This window comes from Rhipicephalus microplus, chromosome 4, assembly GCF_043290135.1.
Source record: "Rhipicephalus microplus isolate Deutch F79 chromosome 4, USDA_Rmic, whole genome shotgun sequence".
NCBI classification, from domain to species: domain Eukaryota; kingdom Metazoa; phylum Arthropoda; class Arachnida; order Ixodida; family Ixodidae; genus Rhipicephalus; species Rhipicephalus microplus.
This window is the reverse complement of record NC_134703.1, coordinates 144,232,787-144,256,177: the sequence shown is the minus strand read 5'-3', so window position 1 is coordinate 144,256,177 and position 23,391 is coordinate 144,232,787. Positions and strand designations below refer to the sequence as shown.

The window sequence follows — 23,391 nt, the reverse complement described above, 5'->3', positions numbered from 1 at the left end:
ACATAAAAAAATTACTTTGTATTGTGTATGGACCATATGATTCCTGCTGAGTTCGAAAATCGGTGCGCGAGTTCTCACATGTGACCGCAATTAGCACTTTTTGCCAAAAAAACAGAGGCTGTGAGTGCTAGGCTTCTTCAAATGCCGAGTGAACGCAGCGATGTCATTCTCGGTATGCCGCACCATCTGCAACAGCAGCACTGCTGAAGTGTGGCCTCCTCGATTAGTTCCGGCAACGGAACGTCGTGAGCTAGTCACGAAGGCCATGGTTGAAACTATGAGAGATGCTTGCTCACGTAGCGCTTTAAACATAGAAGGCATTTTTTGCTTTGCTTACAAAGTCGATTACAGCAATGCAGCACTGAGTGTTGGCTACATTATAGCAAGTATGGGGTGTAGTGATGTGAAGGCATTTAGCCGACAAGCAGTACCAAATGAATTATTTTTGTTGCATATTCTCTTCACATTATTGTTTTTGAGATGACAAACCCCATTTATCTACATGCAACATGCACTACTGCACAAACTAAAAATAAGGACACATATAAGTGATCTATGACAAGGCTCAATAATCAAACTGACTTGATTAAATCTGCACTTTCTTCTCGAAACGAAACTGGCTTGGGAAACTAGCATGCACTTTGGAAGCTGATAGGGAAGCGATTCTCTGCCATCTCCGACTTATTACCATTAGCACCTCGCACACCTCACACGAACTCTGCTTAGCTACCGTATTTACACGACTGTTAATAGGTAGTAATAGGTTATTAGGAATGTAGGTCGACCCTCCCCAAAACTGCGTGTTCGCCAAAAGGAAAAAGGAGCATTTCACACAAAAAAAATTTGTTCAGGAAGACTATTTAAACAAAAATGGCGGAACCCACGCTAGCACGGCAAAAGCAGACGTTTGCAAAATTTGAGTGCGCATAACACGCACACGAGCATATTTTCAACAGTTAACCTTTGGCGGGAGGGTAAAATAAGGCCCGCACCGTAGTAGAAAAATCGTTATGCGGGATCGCTGTCCAAAAACATTTTGTTGCCGCGAGATACAAATTACATGGGATTCTGTGAACGTTCGCCGGGGATCCGGAAATATTTCGTTGCCGAGGAGATTTCGTGCCCGCGGTATTTCGTTGTTGCAGGTTTCGACTGTATTTAGAAATTTGAAAAAAAAAAGGGGGGGTCGACCTACAATCGTGTAAATACGGTATGTTAGAAGATGACACCCAAAGTAAACCTAAACATTACCACTTGAAAACTTTCACTTTGCTAGCTAAAATCCTATCAACAGTGTTCGCATAAGTAGCAATCTACTCTGGAGGGCCACTGAAAATGTTCCACTTACGGGATGCTGTTGTGGCATGGCATGCAGAAGGGCCACCGGGGTTTTAATACTCTCATCAGGTGGGCCCCGAGAGCACGTCGACCTTGAGCCACTTAAGTCCACATTGCTCAGGAGGGACTCCATCGCAGCCTCTCCGCTATGCTTTCGCTGCTCCTTCTTCCCCTTGCCCAAATCTTCGTAGGGCAAAAGCTGCTCCTGCAGCGACAGGGGCCAGTATCCTCTGGGCAGCCTGCTCAAGGCACCGCCCATGGCTGGCCCCGGAATGGACATGCCTGCCACCGGAGGACGCTTCACCAGAGGCTTCTGCTTGCCAGCCCAACCTTCAGTCCGATCTCCGTCCCTTGAGTCTGTTTTTAGGCACCGGACTTCTTCCAAGTCACCGTCTTTGACATCTAACTCCAGGGACTTGTTGAGGAGGTTGCCTTTTTCCCCTTCACCCACAAAAGCTCGATCCTGGTCCGCATCAACATACTCGAGTATGTCGAAACTGTCTCCAAGACCTGATTGCCAAAAAAGGAACATAAGCAAAAATAAAGCAAATTAAAGAAAGTTCTTTAGGCCGAAAAAAGACGTTGTACTTTACCATCCTTTCATTCGTTTTGAATAAATATCTATTTTGAACAAATGTGCAGAGTTGATATGTATTCGCGTGACACTTGAAGGAGTGCAGTAATTTTTTTAGCACAGTGTGAACTTTCTAAGATATTTGACAATATTAGACACTCAATGAATTGTTTTCGGAAGTAACATTTGTGGCTTGCTGCATAGAATAGCCAGCGCTGGTGGTTGCTGAAAAAGTTCACCTTTACAACAGGGGTGTGCGAAGATTCGAAATTTAAAATATTTTTCTAATAGTCTTTAGTCTAACAGAGTGGATTTCATTCGCACCAGAATTACACTATTCGGCATTCCCAAAAACAAACACAGTCAACATCCAATTAACAGTGGCTCCTTCCGATTTTTAATAGGCTTCACTCCATCACACACTCATGCTGCGGCAAAGGCCGCATTTCAGGCTATGCTACAGCCGCTTATGTATTCGACTCGAGTAAACGTTGGTGCTAACATAGAGATAAAAATTGTGGCAGAGGTTGAGTCTTAATACTGGTTGTGGACCTAGAATCTGGGCAGAAAGCAAAAAAAAAAAACAAACGCCAAAGATCTTAACCATTCGAAATTTCATATTTTTTTGTTTTTTGACGTCTAAGAGACAGATTTGGAACTCCGCACTCTAAGCGAGAACAGCCTTGTAATCTACATCAGCTGGGCGTCCATTTATGCTCAAATAGGAAAAAAAAACTGGAGAAAATAGCATTTTTGCCTTTCACATATAACATATTGGTTGCATTAAACCATGTACTAACATAATTCGACCTCTGTATTGCCACACTCTTGATAAGACAATGAAATATTACCCTCAAGGCACTTCATCAACCTAGAAAAAAAAAATACTTTTATAGAGCTATATCTTAAAAATATGCTTACGAATTCCCCCCAACCTATTTCCCAGTAATTTCATTTCGATGTATTAAAAATTATCGGAGAAATATTTGAGAAATATTCGACAAGTGTTCTACTCAATTTGTACTCGCATTTCAATATTCAGATTCATTTCACACCCAAAATTTTGCCATATAAAGTGCAAGTAGCATGAATCACCGAGCTGGTAATTAGTGTCATTATATGTGGCCTTGACTGTATACGGTTGAACCCCTTTGTAGAAGGCACACACCTAGGAGCAATTCTCGTCTCCAATATAAGACGTCTCTTATAAGCAAGACACGAAATATGCATTTTCGTATCCACCCTACTTGAATGCAGGCGCATCGGTGTCTCTTATACCCATTTGTCTTTTACACCGTCTCTTATAAAGGGGTATAAATGAAAGACTGTATAAATCTTTACCATCAACAAAGTTTATCGGTCCCCAAGGGAACTACAGCCCCTCACTTAAAGCCCTCATTAGCATTCAACTCACCAACAAGAGAGTCATCTAGATTATCGCTCATTTCGCTGCCACTTTCATTGGGGCCTTCAGCACTCTGCGCCTCCACTTCTTTCACCAAGTCGCCAACAGTCTTTTTCTTTCCTGGCTCTGTTCGCAGCATCTCCGATCCAGCACTGGCATCAGCAGTACCAGGCGAAGCAGCATAAATGCTACTCAAATTACCAGCTCGGGCAGGTTGCTGATGCAATTGCTGCTGTTGTGGTTGCTGGTTTGAAGGGGGCTGCTGGGTTGGCTCGGGCATGCCATTGTGAGCTGGCTGGCCTTCTTCTGACAAAGAGCCACCCACCACGCTCTGTTGCTGCGATGTGCACTGTGCACGGAAGGCACCATTCCGGATAAGGTGCCCTTCCTTGAACAAGAGAGCACCGTCAGGACCTCCGGAAGATTTAGGTTGGAACAATGCTGGTATGGGCCCTACAAATAAGGGAAGAGGTTAATTCAGCTCAGGACCACATAAAAGAAAATAACACTGTCCCTAATTGCAATACCAATAGTTCCCTGAAAGGGGTTACGAAGCAAGAACATAAACACTCCAGAATTTAATGGTGCTAATGGCCTCTTGCACTCAAAATAAACATCCTATTTTTTAGGCATGAAATGACCAACAAAACTCTTGAGAGCTTTTTACTAAGTTGCAAATGATACAGCAAAAAAAAAAAAGCAAATATTGCACAGTAAGCCAAATGGGTGTCATAATGTTGCATGTTCCTAACAAATGTGAAAATATGACTTGGAAACCAAGTGGCACATATGGGCGCGACGAGACACGCAGTATTGGTGGCGCTCCCCTACACTAATTGGTTTTAATGGGCTACAAATAGGGAATATTAGGTTCGAAGCAAATAGGGACTTTGATACTATAATTTCGAATGGAATTCGAATGGTGTGTATGACATTTAAGAAAATGGAAATATTTATGACCTGGCTATCCTGCACAATTATTTTTTAAAATTAAAATAGGGCTTTATGCATATGAAATTTATTTTTTTCGTTCAAAAGAAGTCGAAACAACTTTGAGTAGTAGTACGAATTGAAGTTTCGGTAGGATACGATTGATAACCTGTAAAATACTTTACATTTTAAAATTTATTATACTTGGAGCATATAAGCCTTCATAACAATTTTATAAGCCTAATAAAATAATCAATTGAATTGAGGTTAATATGGTAATTTATTGGAGCTTTGCAACACTGTTTCAAGTAGCCATGGAATGGATTTACGAAACAAGCCTATAGTCTCACGAATTTACTTAAGAATCCGTCCACTACGAGCGGAGTTTCAACGATTTGTTGCACGCTGCAATTGCATTCTCTCTTCTCGCCTCGATGAAAGCACTGGAAGCTAAGCAGGCAGGGATAGCACGGGTAAAAAAAACCCATCCCACACATCTAGTTACGTTGACAATTTTTCTCTCTCTCTTTCTTTTCTACGAATATGCAACCTCTCCATGCGATTGCGCACATACGCGTGAACAAGTGACCGTGTCCTTCTACTGTTTCTCTGCCAAGCACGCTCCACACTGCAGTGTGAAGGTGCGGCTCGGCAACATTCTATAAAAAAGTGCTGCCTCGTCAAGGTTGAAAATGTCGCTCCCTGCTGAGCGCATATGTCACATGACGTGCCACAGGGTTGCTTGACAAAGCTTATTTGTCTGTGGGCTGAGACTTCACGCACTTCTCAATCGTGTAAAGCGTCGAAGTAGTCGTGAGCACGGATAAATAAGAAAAAAAAATGGCAGCATATCTACGGGGTGAATGATGGAGAGTGGGGCAAAGCATCCGTCCGTCCATTCGTTCTTGGTTCTGTCCGTCCGTGCGTCCGTCTGTGTGACTGTCCAAGCGTTCATCCGTCCGTGCAGCCATTCGTGTATCCGTCCATGCATCTGTCCATGCATCTGTCTGTGCGTCCGTTCGCCCATCTAGTCCACACTCCAAGTACCACCATTTCGCATCTTTTCATCACATATTCCGCATATAGAAGCACCGCCATCCAGGAGACATTCCAAAGAATAAACGAGAGGTGGCACACGCAGACTTTCTTACGGCTTGCTCTTCGTGTCTACTTCCCACCTTTAACCACCTCAAGTTCATGGTATATACTAGTTGACTGTATTCATGGCACTGCTGCCCAACGCCCGCTGAACCTTTCTAAAACCAAGGAGGTTATGCCCAGCGAGTATAACGTAGAAACTCTTTCTTGTCAGATAGTGCTCAAAGTACATGCCAATGGCTGCTAATGGGGAATGAGAGATGGGAGAATACGGCTTTTAGTTAACACGCACGCTGTGAATTTTTTATTGTTCAACGGCGCACAGGAGAATTTTCCCACTGGCACCACCTTGAAGGTAAAAGTGTAAGACATGTTACGCACTACTACGAGGGGCGAACGAAGCCGCTTTAAGAAGCTTCGCTCCTAAAAAAACTGAAAGACTTCAGGCGTGGCAGCGTTACGCGAGTCTTGTGGTGGAATTTTCCAGTGGTAGAATTTTCGTTACACTACCGGTCAAGATATCTAGTTATCTGCAATCCTATCCAAGACTACTTCGAAATAAAGCAGATATACATGGTACAAAAAGCAAAATGTTCAGTGCCATTTTTCGAGATATCCGAGTTTGAGTTAACAAGGTATTACTGTCTAGAGCATATACCCTTCCAAAGACACACACTGCCAATGATAGAGTCTGCAGGGTGAATTTCTCATTTAAATTACACCACCCAGGACTCCTCCCTGCGTGTCCACATAAGTATAAAAGAAATGACCACCTTTGCATTATGTCCCCTATAAAATGTGCGCACTATGGCCAGGAAACTAAAGAGACGTCAAATCCCCAGAAAAAAAATAACAAAGGCGTCATACTATGAACCTTGCTACCCCCACCTTGAGTCGGATCTCCATCCTTCGAGTCAGTTTCTAGGCACCCGACTTCTTCCAGGACACCCTCTTCGACATCCAACTCCAGGGACTTGTCGAGGAATTTGCCTTTTCCGCCTTCACCCACAAAGGCTCGATCCTGGTCCGCGTCAACATACTCGAGTATGTTGAAGCTGTCTCTAAGACCTGATTGCCAAAAAGAAACATAAGCAAAGATAAAGCAAATTAAAGAAAGTTCTCTAAGCCGAAAAAAGACGCTGTACCTTAAAATCCTTTCAATTGTTTTGAATAAATATCTATTTTGAACAAATGTGCAGAGTTGATATGCACTCGCGTGACGCTTGAAAGAGTGCAATAACTTTTTTAGCATAGTGTGTACTTTCTAAAATATTAGACATTCAATTATTGTTTTCGGAAGCAACATTTGTGGCTTGCTGCATAGAATAGCCAGCGGTGGTGGTTGCTGCGAAAGCTCACCTTTACTACAAGGGTGGGGGAATATTCGAAATTTCAAGTATTTTTCCAGTAGTGTTTAATCTAACAGAGTGGATTTCATTCGCGCCAGAATTTCACTATTCGGCATTCCTAAAAACAAACACAGTCAACATCCAATTCACACTGGCTCCTTCAGATTTTCAATATGCTTCACTCCATCACACTTTCATGCTGCGACAAAGGCTGCCATTCAGGCTCTGCTTTTGTCGCTTATGTATTCGACTCGAGAAAATGTTGGTGCTAACATAAAAATAAAAAAATGTGGCAGAGGTGGAGTCTCAATACCGGCTTTGGACCTAAAATCTGAGCAGGAAGCCAGAAAAAACAAATGCCGAAGATCTTTACTATTCGAAATTTCACATTTTTCTGCATGTTGACATCTATGAGGCAGATTTGGAGCTTCGCACTCTAAGCGAGAACACCCTTGTAATCCACATCAGCTGGGCGTTCATTTAAGCTAAAATAGGATGAAAACAGGAGAAAATAGCATCTTTGCCATTCACATATAACATGTTGGTTGCATTAAACCATGTACTAACATAATTCAGCCTCTGTATAGCCACACTCTTGATAAGACAATGAAATATTACCCTGCAAGCGCTTCATTAACCTAGAAAAAAAGAAACATTTTCAAAGAGCTATACCTTAACAATTCGCTCACAAATTTTCACCAACTTATTTCCCAGTAATTTCACTCCGACGTATTAGGAAATTATAAGAGAAATATTTGAGAAATATTTGACAAGTGTTCTACTCGATTTGTACTCACATTTCAATATTCAGATAAGTTTTGCTCCCCAAATTTTGCCATTTTCAGTGAAAGTAGCATGAATCACCGAGCCAGTAATTAGTGTCATTATATGTGGCCTTGACTGTTTACGGTTGAACCCCTTTGTAGGAGGCGCACACCTGGGAGCAATTCTCGTCTCTGATAAGGGAGACAGCACATAAGCATTTTCCGATCCACCCTACTTGAATGCAGAGGCATCAATGTCTCTTTTACCCATTTGTCTTTTCCACAGTCTCTTATAAAGGGGTATAAATGAAATACTGTATAAATCTGTACCATCAACAAAGTTTATCGGTCTCCAAGGCCACTACAGCCCCCTACTTGTGGCCCTCATTAGCATTCAACTCACCCAGAAGCGAGTCATCTAGATTATCGCTCATTTCGCTGCCACTGTCATCGGGGCCTTCAGCACAGTGCGCCTCCACTTCTTTCACCAAGTCCCCAACAGTCTTTTTCTTTCCTGGCTTCGTTTGCAGGGTCTCCGATTCAGCACTGGCATCAGCAGAACCAGACGATGCAGCATAAATGCTACTCAAATTACCAGCTCGGGCAGGTTGCTGATGCAATTGCTGCTGTTGTGGTTGCTGGTTTGAAGGGGGCTGCTGGGTTGGCTCGGGCATGCCATTGTGAGCTGGCTGGCCTTTTCCTGACACAGAGTCACCCACCAAGCTCTGTTGCTGCGATGTGCACTGCGCAAGGAAGGCGCCATTCCAGATAAGGTGCCCTTCCTTGAACAAGAGAGCACCGTCAGGACCTCCGGAAGATTTAGGTTGGAACATTGCTGGTGTGGGCCCTGCAGATAAGGGAACAGGTTAATTCAGCTCAGGAGTACATAAAAGAAAATAACACTGTCCCCAATTGCTAGTTTCCTCAAAGAGGTTATGGAGCAGGAACATAAAGCAGTCCTGAATTTAATGCTGCTAATGACCTCCTGCAGGCAAAATAGACATCCTATTTTTTTAGGCATCAAAAGAGCAACACAACTCTTGAGAGCTTTTTATTAGGTTGCAAATGAAACTGTACGGAAAAGCAAACTTTGCACAGTAAGCCTAATGGGCATCATAATGTTCCGAACAAATGTGAAAATATGACACGGAAACCGAGTGGCCCATATGGGTGAGACAAAATACAGTAAAAGCTACTTAATAGCCTATTTACCTTCTTCAATAAATTGAACTTGGACACACGTGATTCATTTAGAAATCAGCAAGCACCTTCCTGAAAGCTCAAATCGACAAACTTTTACTGCATGCATACAGTTGAAACTCGATTCTATGAAAACCAAACTTACGAACTTCCTGATTTAATGAACAAATACAGATTCCCCTTGATGTTGCCAATAGGCTTAATGCTTATACGTCCTCGATATCGCAAAACAAAGCTCACCACCAAGTCAGATTTAAAGAAGCATGTTGGAAAAATATGTACAGAAAAAGTTTTATTCCAAATTTATGAAGTCTAGAATGCCTGGTAGCATGCTCTCAGCATAGGAGCAGTACAATAGATGCAGCAGAAGCAATTTCGTTTTGGTTTTCACGAAATTACTGTGCAAAGGTGGCTAAAAAACATTTGCTGAAGAGGTTTCTATGTTTCGTGCATCAGAGGACGCTCCTGATCAGGAAAAATGGGCAAAGAACATAAAACAAGAAGAGAAAGTGCTGGACAAGACATGGGTTGACTGTTTTCACCATTGTGATGATCGCTTCACTGTGAGGACATATGAAGGGCTTGTAGAGATAGGCCATTAGTCCTTGATATTTTCTGAACATACCGTAAAATTCCTAGCAAGTGCCCTCCTTCCCTTCCAACGAAGTTGAAATTGCCGGGAAACTGTTGGGGGGATGGGGGGGCTAACATGAAACGGTACCAAAATTCAAAGATATTGGCAAAATTTAATCAGCAGCTAGGCAAATCGTGAAGTGTCGCCAGGCACATCCAGTATTTGCAATCGATACAGTGCTTCTGCCGACCGCATTGTTCATCTTGTTGGCAGGGTTGTCTATTCGCATCGTCTGATCCATGTTGGGCATGTTATAAAGGTGTAGCTGTTGCGTCGTTACAGCGAGTTCGCCGAAGACCAAAAGGCACTCGCTGCGTCCAAAAGTTCCTAGACTGTCTTCTGGTTCTCCTTTGTAGTGCGGCGCAGTTGGTCACTGAATCGCTGTTTCAAGCGATTTATATAATGGCTGGAAGCTACGAAGTTTCCCAACTGCATGTTGTTGCCAAGTTTGATGACCTCTTCAGACGGAATCCAGTTGCTGGTGGGACTTCTTGCACTTCTTTCATGCTAAAATACAGTAGACCACGAGAGCACGTGCCAAGCTGCCTGTCAGTGCCACCTGGCACTGCGCTATCTACCATCGATCGCAGTGCTGGGTCAAAAATTGGTCTTCTTGTTACTCAATGGAATTTAAAGTTTTATAGCTATGTAGCACAATATTAGATCACAGTTTTAATGCAAAGCGCTCATCTGCAGTATGACCATTACACTGCTGTTTTCATAGCAGGACCAAAGCTATCACGAAGCGCCTCGAACGGCCTTCCATTTTCTGGCATCGGAGACTAACATCATCATCACCAGCAAGAAGCGCAGCTTGCCAGTCTCGGAATGCTCATGCTGTGTGGAAGCTCGGCCTTGTCGAAGCTCTGCCTGACCTGGAATAAACGGGGTGCCACCTATGTTCTGTTGAGTGAATGTGTGTATTGTAACAGTGGCGACGAGGACAACGAGGACTTCGTCCAGTCCTGGACCTGCAGAGCCATGAGCATGGGACGGCGACCAATGTTTGAGCGAACGTGGTCAACATTCTGAGTTCGCCTTGAAGCCTACTTCGATGCGCAAGACATCACGAACATGATGAAGCAACGAGCAGAGTTAGTGGCCTCGCTACCAGATAGCGCGATTCAAGTGGTCCAGGGACGTTGCCATCTGAAGCAAATCAATGCACTCAACTACGACAATGTCGTTAATTACCTCAAGGAGTACTACGCTCCGAAAATCAACGAAATAGTGGCAAATCATTTTTTTTTCATGCGGTCACAACTGAAAGGAGAGGGGGTAGAGGAATTTATTCCTAAAGTAAGGTGGCTGGCAGAAAAATGCAATTACGGATCCTCGCTTGACCACATGCTACGAGACCGAATCGTGTGTGGAGTCTTAGATGAAGATGTGAGACAACATTTGCTGACTCCCAGGAACCTGACGCTAACGGAAGCAGACGATTTCGTTATTACAGCTCAGACCGCGACCGCGAATGCTAAAAGCATGCAATATACAGATCAGAGTAGCATCCAATTCGTGCGTCAGAATAGGCCACGAAAAGGGCAATCGAAGGCCCAAGGCATGACACCTTGCCATAGGTGTGGCAGTGAAGCTAACTTGAACGAGCAGTGCTATCACATCCGTATGGTCTGTCGCCGATGTGGTAAACGAGAACACGTCGCTTGAATGTGCCGAGAACAAACCCAGCCAAAGCCCTGTGGCACTTACGTTCTGTCGGCAGCAGCGGACGATAGCTCATAAGATGAGAAGAAGCTCTATCCTATAGTGGCTCATAAAACGAGTACTGGTCGCATGGTTAAGCATATTTTCAAGAAAATCACTTGAGATGGTGTGCCGCTTACCATGTTGATCGATACGGGGTCACCTGTTAGCATTATTTCAATGAGCCTGCTTAAGCAGAATCAAAGCAGATGGCCACCTCCAAGCAGCACCACTCTAAAATTGTCATGTTTTTTGGGAGAACTTCCAGTGGTTGGAGAAGTGCAGATGAAAGCGACCTGTGAGGGGCACGAAGTACAGGGCACCCTGGTTATTGTCGATACACTTGGACCAGTGTTATGCGGAAGGAATACCATCAGGGCGTTTAACAATTGTGGAGTGGCCATGTTGAGGCCAAATGTCATCGCGAACCTCAACAGGTGCAATGAAGACCGCACGAGCCAGAAAGTTAACACTTTGCTCAAGGAGTTAGAAGATGTGTTTGCGCTAGGTCCACCTGTGATAAAGCTTATCTTGAAGGAAAATGGCACGCCCCGCTTTTTCAAAGCAAGTACAGTGTCATATGCTTTGACAACCAAGGTGTCTGACGCTTTGGACGGATTGGTTGCCGACGGTGTGATATTACCAGTTATGGCTGCAGAATGGGCAACGCCAGTGGTTGCAGTTGTTAAGACTGTTGGGTTCATTTGACTGTGTGGAGATATTCACCTGACAGTGAACACGGCCACAGTGACTGAACAGTACCCACTGCCCTGTGTGGATGACATCTTCGCACGAGTGAATGGTGGTGAAGTATTTAGTACACTGGATTTGATTCAAGCGTATAACCAGCTGCCCGTGGACGACGAGGCCAAGAAGCTGACAGTCATAAACACTCACAAGGGTCTATTCTGCTTCAATAGGCTTTTTTTTTTGGGATTAGCTTAGCTCCGGCCATCTTCCAGAGGCATATGGATTCCTCATTCAAAGATCTGGATTTACAAGCCTGACTGGAGGACATCATAGTGGCTGAGAAGCGCAATGACACTTCATTGTTAAAGCAAGTCTTGCTGCGCTTACTGGACTATGGTTTCCCACTAAACATCAAGAAATGCAAATTCAGAAAAAAAGAAGTCACCTTTCTTGGACATCGAGTGGATGCTAATGGGCTCAGATCGAAGGGCGACAACATTGAAGCAGTTCTTCAAGCACCGGTCCCCAAGTCAGTGAGCGAACTGAAGTCCTTCTTGGGCTTAATCAACTATTACGCCAAATTTTTACCGAGCCTTTCCACAGTCCTAGTGCCGTTATACAATCTGCTAATTAAAGGAGCTATGTGAAAATGGCAGCAGTTACATGAGGAAGCAGTTCGAAAGGTTAACCAGGCTATACAATGGTCAAAGTTTTTGACACCCTTTGACCCTGACAAACCTTCAAAATTGGTATGCGACGCTTTCCCGTAGGATTGGGGGCAATACTTTCCCATCGCACCAATGGCAAGAATTCAGTGGTGGGCTCTTCTCTTGGACAATTTTAATTACACATTGCAGTATCGCAGGGAAACCGGAACCTCAAATGTTGATGCCTTAAGTCGCCTGCCATTACCGAACACACTACACGATACCAGCACAGAAAATCTGCCAGAGTATCGTATTTACTTGATTCTACCGCGCCCTCGATTGTAACGCGCACCCGGTTTCCACGACGGAAAAAAAAGTAAGACATTGATTGGAACGCGCACCTATTTTTCTCGTTGGCCTGCACGATCACACCACTCGGAAAAACCACTCTTTTCAGAAGCGTCTTCCGTTTAGATATGAGGTACGGGGGAAGCTTGTGCCTGTCTGATGTGCAACGGAGCATTGCCATCACTCTAGTTTTAGCGTGGCCCGATGTCAGCAAGCGAACTTGCTTTGCCCCCTTCTTCTCGACGATTGTGGTGCCAGGCATGTCGAAGTAAAGAGGCGTCTGATCGGCATTCACGATTTGCCCAAGCAGGTAGCCGTTGTTGTGCCGCAAGTATAGGACGAACCTCTGAAAACTGTTAAGCTTTTCTTGGTACTCCTCCGGCAAGTTTTGGCCCATGCCCGTTCGGTTTCGGAGGGAAAAGCCTAAAGTTAGTCAGCCTAAAGCCTAAAGTTAGTTAGCCAGCACCTGCTCGCTTTGAACTGGCTCAGTGTTAGCTCTTTTTCTAAAGCTAACTGCATAGCCTGCACTTGGAGCAGTTCTGTCCTCACGGGCCTCTGTGCCGCTCGCTGCTCAAGCACATACTCGGCGAGCAGCTCTTCAATTTGCGGAAACCAACCCTGCTGTGGTCCACTGAAGCGTTTGCGTGCATCTTTGCTGCCGACAATCTTCTGCTTTTGTTTTTGCCAGTGCCGTATGCACATTTCGGAAACTCCGAACGACCCTGATGGGGCCCGATTTACGACCGTTTCGGCACACGCGAAGACTTTTCTTTGAAAAGCGGCATCGTGGTGCACTCGTCGAGTTTTTCGAGTCGGCCCTTCCATGCCGTCGATGCTGATGAACTACAAAATTACAAACTCCTCAGCACACGTACGAAGTGCCACACATGAGAAACACATAGACAGAAATGGCCGACGCGCCATGCCGACGCACGTAGGGGGCGGCCATTTTGGAAATGCCGATTCATTTTTTTTCTAACTCGATTCTAACGCGCTTGCGATTTATGAACTCGCTTAACCGAAAAAAAGGTGCGCATTAGATTCGAGTAATTACGGTATGTCCTATACCCGAAATGCTTGGAAAAAAAAGCGATCAATGTCAGCAATGTGGCACAATTTATAGAAGTGGATCCTCTGCTGCAGTAAATTAAATTCTGGATTAAGAAAGGCTGGCCAAAATTATTGTCTGAAGAGCAGAGCTGCTTCCGGCTATACTTCAGCAAGAAGGCTGAGGTCACTTACTACCAAAACTTGATCTACTGGGGACACCACATCGTGCTGATTTGATGATTGATTTGTGGGGTTTAACGTCCCAAAACCACCGTATGATTATGAGAGACGCCGTAGTGGAGGGCTCCGAAAATTTCAACCCCATCGTGCTTCCCACGGCTCTAAATTTACGCATTTTGGACTAGCTTCATGAAACACACCCAGGCATGGCAACCATGACGAACATTGCAAGATTCCTGTTTTGGTTTCTGGGTGTAGACAGTGAGATCGAGTGATTGGTGCGTAGATGTCCTGCTTGTACACAGACTGCGGCGATGCCTCCAGCGTCAGCACCTGTACCATGGCCCACGATGGGAGAGAAATGGAGCCAGTTGCACGCCGACTATGCAGGTCCCATTGAAGGACACTTTCAAGATTTCTGTTTTGTTACCACTGCACTCCAGTGAAGGAGGGCAAGTCTCCAGCGGTGTACTTGCAGGGGTATCAAATATGAACGAAACTCGACTGCATTATGCCGACCACAGGTGCTGTTAGAGCAAAGCCGTGCAACGAACGAGAACAGCGATGGCCGGTAGGACAGCGTGTTTGGACACAAACGTTCCGGCCACAGAAAAGGGGGATACCAAGCATCGTGCGGGACCATCAGGGCAAGCGCATGGTCACTGTGAACACGACTGAGGGAACGGAATGGCGGCATTTTGGCGAAGCGCAACCGCTGGACGTTTCAGTTGAGGAATCGTGCGATACTGACACGCTATCGGCCTGTCAAGAACGTTCGGGTGAAAGCACAAGAGATTCGCTGATTCCGGCAACTCGACCTTTGCGGCGCTCAACGTGTAAGCGCCGCGCTCCTGATCGTTTGAACTTTTAAGAAGAGGAGAAGCTGTGGCATTGGAGACTAACATCCTCATCACCAGAAAGAAGCGCGGCTCGCCAGCCTCGGAACGCTCGCACTGCGCGGGAGCTCGAATTCGCAGAAGCTCTGGCTGACTTAAAACAAACCTCGTGCCACCTATGTTCTGCTGAGTGAGTGTCGTGCATTGTAACACGTTGGCTAGGTGTCACTTTATGATCAAGATAGTGACTGATAACAGTTCTGCTCATAAAGTGCTCTCGACGCAGAAGCGTGTAGATGCAGATGCCAAAATGCACTTTGCAGTAAAAAGTGTACGATGAAAATTATTTGTACGCAATCAGAAAAGAAACGGGCCATTTATAAAGGGAGGGATGCTTTTCGGGCGCTGCAGCACTGTCCACTGCCACTGATGTAGTGGAAGTGTCGCGAAGACGCTTTTCGGCACGTGCTAAATGAACACTGGTGCATCATTACTGAGCTTCCATAGAAGTTCTGTCTTCCCGTAGTTAGGCTGCAGCAAATTATCGAAATTCTTTTCCCATTCCCACATCTGCTTCTGGTTGAACTTGAAATGCCGGGACGTCTAGTGCACATTCTTTCTGTTTTTTTGATGCCATCGAATAACCTGCATTTTTCTCGCCACTGCGTATAACTGCTTAGGTATAGCTGACCATTCACTGCAAACACAAAGCAACAAATGGCACAGAGCATCTGTGGAGCAATCGGGCTGCAGTGCAAAGCAGAATCAGATTGGTTTGGATTTATGGCAGCCAGCAAGACCAAAAAGGAAAAAGAAGAAAGAAACTCAGGGGACCCTACAGCTTCGCCTTTAGGAGTTGAACGTGAGAGTGATATCCCGTCTTTAGTGCGTACTTCAAACATTAAGTGCATGAAACACTTTCAAACTTGATATATATATGCACCCACTACGCGGCCTTAATAGAATAGGCCCAGTAGCATGTGCGCCTTTTGTACTTGGTGATCGGCTTTAAACCAGGAAGCCATTATAAAAAAAGCATGTTCAAACGCCCGCTGGCGATGGGCGCTTGTACAACACATAATATTTCATGTCGCATTGTGAAGCATGAATAAACGACACATGTGCTTGTGAAGCATGAAAGCTGCTTTCACTGCATTTCTAAGCAGGGGAAGTTCTTTTCACTGTTCTCACAAGCAGAGACGTGGCAGTGTGCTAGAACATCCACTTGCCTTGCAAACGACCCTGGTTCGATCCCCACTCACACGCAAACGACCCTGGTTCGTTCCACACTCTGAACAAAGATATTTCAATCATTTATTTTATCTGAACCGTTCTCTATTTTTCAGTCAAGCATAAGATGATGATTTTTCGCTCACAACCAATAACACCTACACCGACATTACTGCGAAACGAGCCTTCCAAAGCCGTTGGGTTAAAACACAATATCTGTAGAAAAATCCCCGGAAACCTTTTTTGTCAACAGGATGTAGCAGCCCACTGTTGCCTGTATGCATTGTTGCGAAGCAGTGGAAAGAGGGGGAGGGGGCTTGCATTCGTAGGGGCACATGCTTGGAATTTTACGATAGTTAACAATATAGCATACAGCAACCTAGCGAAGCCATCTAGCAGCAGTAACTCACCAGCAGAGATCATATTTAAGTGCACTCTATGGGCCATCAGACATTTGAAAACAAAAGGCAGCATGCGTTACAAGCCTAATTCATGAACTCTTGGGAGAAGGAAACCCGACTGTTTTCTGCTTCAGCTGTGCTTGAAGACAGAGGCATCTTTGACAACAAAGGTTGTGTTGAACAAGAAGTGAAAGCCATTTTGTTTTTTATGGTGCTGGCCATATCGTCAGGAAGGCACTTAACAGATTCCCGTGCCCCACATGTGCGTCTGCCTTAGGCATTTCACCTCTTTAACAGAAACAAATGCGAACGCCCAAATGATGAGTAAATTTGACCTTCAGGGGGCTTACTGTAGCACTCTAAACACTTGATTGCAATGTTGAAGAATGTGTTTAATTACTGTATTCTTCAGCGGAAGTTAACTGCTTGTTGAATGAATACAATCATTTTTAGAGTTTTTCCAAGCGGATGACTTCCAAAGAATTGACTGTGGCAAACATGGTCAAGATTCCCAAGAGTTTAACCAGGCTTCACTTATTCACCAAAGCCATCAACAAAGAGAAGTCTACTCAACGCGAGAAGCAAAAGCTTCTCAAAATGAGACGCTGGCACTGACCTCCGAACTGCAGTGGCCAACTACTGAATTCAATAAGGATGTCACTTTTAGGCCCCTTTCCATTCATGATGCTGTATTGTCATTGTGCATCTGGATTTGAACAGTCACGTGTTCGTTTCCAACCTCAGGGCCAAATTTCAATTGTTTAAATTCAGAGATACTGTTTCCCGCTTACATTTTTTTTTCTTGGAAGCTTGAAATAGCTGTTATTCAAGGAGAGCCGTGAGAATGTTAGAAGTAAGAGTCAATAATACGCCGTCTAATGCATTATAAAAGTCGCTCTACAACTCAAATAGTGGATGCAAAAACGATTGTAAACGTGCAGATAAATTTCTCAATGACTCATACAAAAAATGCACTATGGGCTACCACTTGTAAGTGGGCGAAAAATCACACTCTCGGCAATAGGGCCAGAGCCCCAACTGGGTGCCACGATAGCATAAGATTTCAACAGCGCCGACTCATTCCCAAAACTAGTCAAACACTTCTAACTTCTCCAGCAGGACTACGATCACGCAAGCATATAGCTTTGCGAGTATTCACATAGGTTCCCAACAACACTGGGCCGGTGGTGTTTAATTTGATGCCTTGCTATGGTGATGAGACTGGCAAAGGCAAGTAAAGAGCACAAGCAAATGTTTGCAAAGTGAAATGTTTGTGTAACATTGCCCCCCCCCCCTTAATCGAAGAAAACCCCTAGTAAACACGAGAGTCACCTTGCATGTGCTGTGGTAGAATGCCCAAGTGTTGCACCTGCAAGACGTTCAGTTGAGGTTGCATGGCCTCCAGCAAGCTATGGTCGTGCGGGGAGCCCTGCTTGTCAGGATGGAGTTGTTGGGCCGGATGTTGCTGCAGCTGCAATCGTTGCTGTGGCAGCAACAGTTGCTGTGCCTGCAACTGCTGCCGCTGCTGCTGCTCCTGCAGCATTGGTGGACTTCCCAGCACTCCCTTAAAAGCCTGTAAAAGTGTTTCTAGTATGACCATGTGCTGAAGAGTTAACAACACATTGTTTGATTGTTATCACTGATGGAGCAACTACTGCATACAATAGCGGATGGGTTCCACCTTTTTTCCACAATTTTGCTTGGGTGCAGCCTTTCCATGAAAGTAGGCAATATTTGTTCAATTTTCTATTCACGTATATAAATTCTTATTTAGTCATACTATAAAGAGCTCGCAGATAGTGCCGTGTGACGAAGCCACAGAACACCTATCACCATCTGGTGGCTCCCACAAAAAGCGCCATATGAAAGAGGTGACAATTATGGCATTTTTTGGCGTGAATCAATTTATTTTTTTCATTTTTTGCAAAGTCTGGTCGGCCAATTTAATGGGAGTGGTCTTCACACACGTCCTTAGCCAAATATATACAGTATACTGTAGGATGAAAGCCTCCCTTAGTAGCCTCTGTTTTGCTTTGACGTTCACAACAGGAAACGACTCATTTCTTGTGTCCATAATGCACTGTGAAAGGGCAAGTTGCATTGAGCACCGTAGAGGCATTGGACCAACTTCCACAGCTCAATTATCATCACAAATACCAGCAGATCACCACTAGGTAAGAATGTAGGAGAGTTTATTTAAGAGGGCAAACTGTAGGAACTTTTATTTTAATAGAGAGGTCGCGATTGTTGGCGCACGTGATATCTTGATAAGCATCAGTTCACCTTCAATGCGAAGAGACTGTGTGAAAAGAACACTTCTCCCTGAAACAACTGTATTCGCTTATCCCAACATCTTGTATGGGTTCTGTGGTATCGGATCTAAAAGAGTTGGCTGCCACCCTTACTTTGTATAACATTACAATTTGTTGCTATCGCACTCATTGAATTGTACTTAACACGACGTCTTGTTGTTGCCAGAGCTAATCAGCTAATTCCTAAGGCTATGGTCTAATGGACTCCCAGTGCAGCGCAAGACAAACACATGACGAGTGGACATACGAAACTCCAACGTATTCATCGCGATGTCAGAGAGTTTCAATCAGCACCTAATCTGACATTCCCTCAGTAGTGAATACATGACTGTCCGCACAAAAAGAAAGTAAAGATGAACATCATTGGGGGCCACATAGTGCACATGTCGTGGAAGCATGTACGCACATACAGTGTTGAAAATGAAGAGGGAACGACATGATACCGCAAAAAAGTATTGGGTAAAGCGTCCTTCATACGCAGTGTAGCACTGCTAATGCAAAAGTAATTTTCGTTTTTTGTTGTTTTTCGTTCGGAGGGAGAAAGAGAACACGTCGGCACACACGCTCACGATGAAAAGAATGGCAGCAACGCTGGCTCGTGGGGCGCAGGTCCGCCTGCCTGACTCACGCACACCCGCGTGCACTAATGTGCGCTCGCTCTCGCCTGGGAGTCCGCAAAAGCATGAGTGCGCCGTATGCGTCGCCTCCGCTTCGTCGTCGGCAGGGCAAACGTGGGAAGATTCATGCTCGTGCCAGAATGACAAAGTCTGGGGCGAAATTCCTATATTGTTCGTGGCTAAAATTTGTTATATCAAGATTGTCTCTCGCCATTACTGTGCTACGTAGAGGTCGCAAATACATGTGCTTCTATGGAGTAACGACGGTGAATTAAAAAAGTTTGTTATATCGAGGAATTCGTTGTGTTGAGGTTGTTTATAAGCAGGTTTAACTGTATCGCTAACGTGAGAGTGCACTGAAAGTCATCTGCCTCAGAACAGAATACCACCCTCACTGCACAACCATCAGACTGTTAAACACGACTGCTCCCCAAGATGGCCTGGAATCAAATTTAATGGTCACATTGAGAATGGAGTGGCAGGATGACCAAAGCTGCGGCTTTCATATTCATCAGGCAAATGCAGCTGTTTTGATGCAGGAAGCATTTACTTAGTTTTTTTTATGCTTTCAATATTTCAGCATTCAGCTTATTAGAACATTTTTTCCCTGTCTAATAAAATCCAAATTAACTAGCTTTTAGTGTACAACGCTAAAATGCCGGCGACACATCTGTTAATCTATTGTGAAAAAAAAAGTTACGCAAATTCCGTAGCCAAACCTTACTATTAAATAAAGTACAATTGATACTACTGCGTTCAACACAATTGCCAGGTCATTACTTAGTCACGTTTCAGCTCTGTCTTGGGTAATCATCATCATCATTAATAATTCTACGAGTCATGCATTCATTTTCTCTGTGGTTCCATAATGAACATAGCAGTGTTCTTATGTGCAACACGATATGCTAAGTCTGGATGAAATTTTACCATTTCAGCACATTATAAGAGGCTTTCGTTTTATTATGTGGCATGGTGTCCAGGTAACGAATGTTTGGCCTTGCACGTCTGCAAGGAGAACAAAGTAAACACAATGTCCTCTATCCTGCAAGTACGCCCATCTCTCGCACATTCCAAAAAGGCTTTCATTATTTGCCCACTTCATCAGAGCGCAAAGGAGAGACAGAAAATAAACAGGAGGACGCAAAGAAGAAGACGCTACATGCCTTTGACATCCGACTGCGATTGGCCGCCTGGTTTTCAATCGGCCTTTCCTGCAAAGAGGGACACACAAAACGAAGACAGTCACGAATGCACTCCTGCCCTTTTATTCCAGTGGCAGTCTCTTTCTCTCTCTCTCTCTCACACACACACACAAACAAGCAGACCAACACATATACACACAAAGGGTGTGATCTTTACACATGAGAAGATGGGGATCAGTAAAACCTTTCCGTCCTCATTTTCTACCGAGTGAATGGAGGTCCTCTTATTGAACTACTTGTCCTGTGCACAGCACTTCATATCTGCTCTGCCATAATATAGCTATTAAACAGTTCTTTGTGACTATGCTATAAGTTTGCATGATTTCCTTCTATAGAATTTTACAGAGTATATTCAGATTCCACATCAATTCTATTAAATTTTCCCAACATAAAGACACCATACTAAACTACTGGAATGCGTAAAAAGGATTTAAATAGTGGCGGTTTATGGTCTAGCCAATGTGAGACTGCTCCGCAATATTACAAGGTTCCAATCCCAAACGAGGAACTGGAATTGTGGGTAGATTGAAGACCCCCCTGCAAATTCGGCAGTTGAGTGTATTTTCGGACCTGATCGGTTTGCATGAGAATGGTGGCACACATCAAATGTTGACACTAATTTCAAGTGTTGGTATGGATGGAGAGGCTTTAGGCATATAGTGAAGAAACAAAACTGAAGCAGCAATGAAGGCAGCAGAAAATAAGCTGACAGCAAAGTGAAAAGAAAAAAAGCATCATTGCTGTCGAAGAACAGAAAAGAAAGAACAGAAGCAAAGGAATTTCTGGTCATACAGTGCAGCCATGAAGTGCCATTCAAAGACACTGGTGGGACAGTCAACTGTGCTTGCATTTGCAAAAAGAGTACACGACCCATCACAAGGTGAACCTTTTGAATGTTGAAAAAGCTGAACCTTTTGAATGTGTGATGGTTTCTGTTTCAACGACTTTATTTTCATAGGCGTATTAGGCAAAAATGTAAGTGTACTTACTTCGGAACTCCGAACGCAGGTTCTTGCGTTCATTGGCATAGAGAACGGGTGCATAGGTGGCCCCAGGGACGGGGGCCTCATCGCTCTCCCACTCGTGAATGTTGTTATATCCTTCCGGGAATGGCAGTTCCGCATCGGGATCCGTCGGCGGACTCTGGGGTGGCTCAGACTGCAGGGGACTGCATGCATACCGAAACAGCAATCACAGTAACACATGAATTTCAATCAGTTCAAGCCCTTACAACAGGCCAAAAAATAAAGCTCCCACACAGAACACATACAGCCCACATAGAACGGAAAATTTAATCACCTGGTAATTCATTTTTTGTAGTGACCAATTCATCTTGGCTTTAACTCTTTCGTTACCACGCCTATCTAAATTGCTCCCCAGTAATCGGCGCTTCAAATTGTTGATTTAAGTATGTCCACTTTGTTTGTTGCGCACCCAGCACTTTGTAGTCGTTAGTTCTCCTAATCAGTTTGAATTTGCTCTTTTTCGCAAGACAAGAAATTTTTTTTGCAGAACTTTGGGTGAAATATTGTACGTGTGTTGTTGGAGAAATTCGCTGGGCTTAAAAAACTCGAGAGAAGTGCGCACCACTCGTGGTAATGCTACAGTAACATCTAAGCTCGGTGATCAAAAGAGCCTTTCCAAGTCAAATATTAAGTAAAAGAGTCAGCTTCACAATATTACCGTGCTGAGCGATAATAGTTGTTTCAAATACATGCCAGCTATTCACCACAGAACTGGTGCTTCGAGTTGGGGCAGATATACCGTAAAAACGCGCGTATAGCCCGGGGTTTTTTTCTAAAATTTAGGGTGCGAAATTTCAGCCCCGTACTATATGCGGATCCCAAAAAAGTTTCGGCCCGAATTCAGTTTTGGTTTCGGCATTGGTTGGTGCTATCATCATCATCAGGTGTCTGCGCACTTCTACGTTAGGTGGCGTGGTAGCGTGAGCGGCGCTAGTCCTAGAGACCTACAGGTACAGGCGTGCATCAGGCGAGCAACAGTGGCCATTGCAATCACTTGGCGCACATCACGACGGCCACGATTTTACGTGATTTTAAGCCATGTCGGGACCGCGCAGGCAGTACTTGGCTGCCTTCAAGAGGAAAGTTATTTCTGCTGCCGAAATCATCAGCAACTGTGCTGCGGAGCGGCAGTTCGGCGTGAATTAGCGGAGCATTCGCGGTTGGCGGAAGCAGAAGGAAGCCCTTTTTGCATGCTGCGGCAAGAGAAAAAGTTTCCGGGGACCGAAAAATGGAGCATTTCCAGACGTGGAACGAGAACTGACGGACTTTGTTCGGGAGCAACGAGCTGCACAACTCGCTGTGCACATCGAGCTGCTGCAGGCAAAGGCAAGGGAGATCGCTTGAGACAAAGGCATTCCGCCTGCGGACTTCAAGGCAAGCAAGCATTGGGTGTCTCGCTTCCTGCGCCGCGCTGGGTTCTCCCTATGTCGGCGTACGTCGGTCTCGCAGAAGCTGCCAGAAAGCTACGAAGAGCTGCTTGTCGCCTTTCAGAAGCATGTGATTTCTTTGCGAAAGGGAGTCCCCTTTTAGCTGGGCCAGATCGGCAATGCTGACCAGACGCCCGTGTACCTGGATATGCCCTCGGCTCTAACAGTGCATCAAAAAGGCTCCAGGCAAGTTACCGTGCGATCAACTGGAAACGAAAAAATGCGGGTAACTGTCATGCTGTCCTGCACGGCAGACGGGCGCAAGCTGCCACCCTACGTGATGTTTAAACGAAAGACGCTGCCGAAGGGGGAGACGTTCCCAAAAAATGTTGTCGTCCGCTGCCAGGACAAGGGATGGATGGACGAGTCACTGGTGTTGGACTGGATCAAGTCTGTGTGGTGTCGACGGCCCGGAGCACTGCTTGGGCTC

At 44.8% G+C, this 23,391-nt stretch overlaps 1 protein-coding gene across 5 annotated transcripts in view; it reads right to left on the bottom strand.

Annotated features, from left to right (window-relative positions):
* The window catches only part of LOC142814638 (uncharacterized), a 199,052-nt gene that overhangs the window by 5,335 nt on the left and 170,326 nt on the right, over positions 1 to 23,391 (bottom strand). For all 5 annotated transcript variants that reach the window (XM_075893705.1, XM_075893707.1, XM_075893709.1 and 2 more), the window contains 7 exons: positions 21,499 to 21,677; positions 20,471 to 20,518; positions 17,711 to 17,951; positions 7,862 to 8,305; positions 6,234 to 6,413; positions 3,327 to 3,770; positions 1,349 to 1,848 (listed from right to left, as the gene is read on the bottom strand). In XM_075893705.1, the coding sequence (XP_075749820.1) occupies positions 1,349 to 1,848; positions 3,327 to 3,770; positions 6,234 to 6,413; positions 7,862 to 8,305; positions 17,711 to 17,951; positions 20,471 to 20,518; positions 21,499 to 21,677 (2,036 nt within the window). The remainder of the gene's footprint in view (positions 1 to 1,348; positions 1,849 to 3,326; positions 3,771 to 6,233; positions 6,414 to 7,861; positions 8,306 to 17,710; positions 17,952 to 20,470; positions 20,519 to 21,498; positions 21,678 to 23,391) is intronic.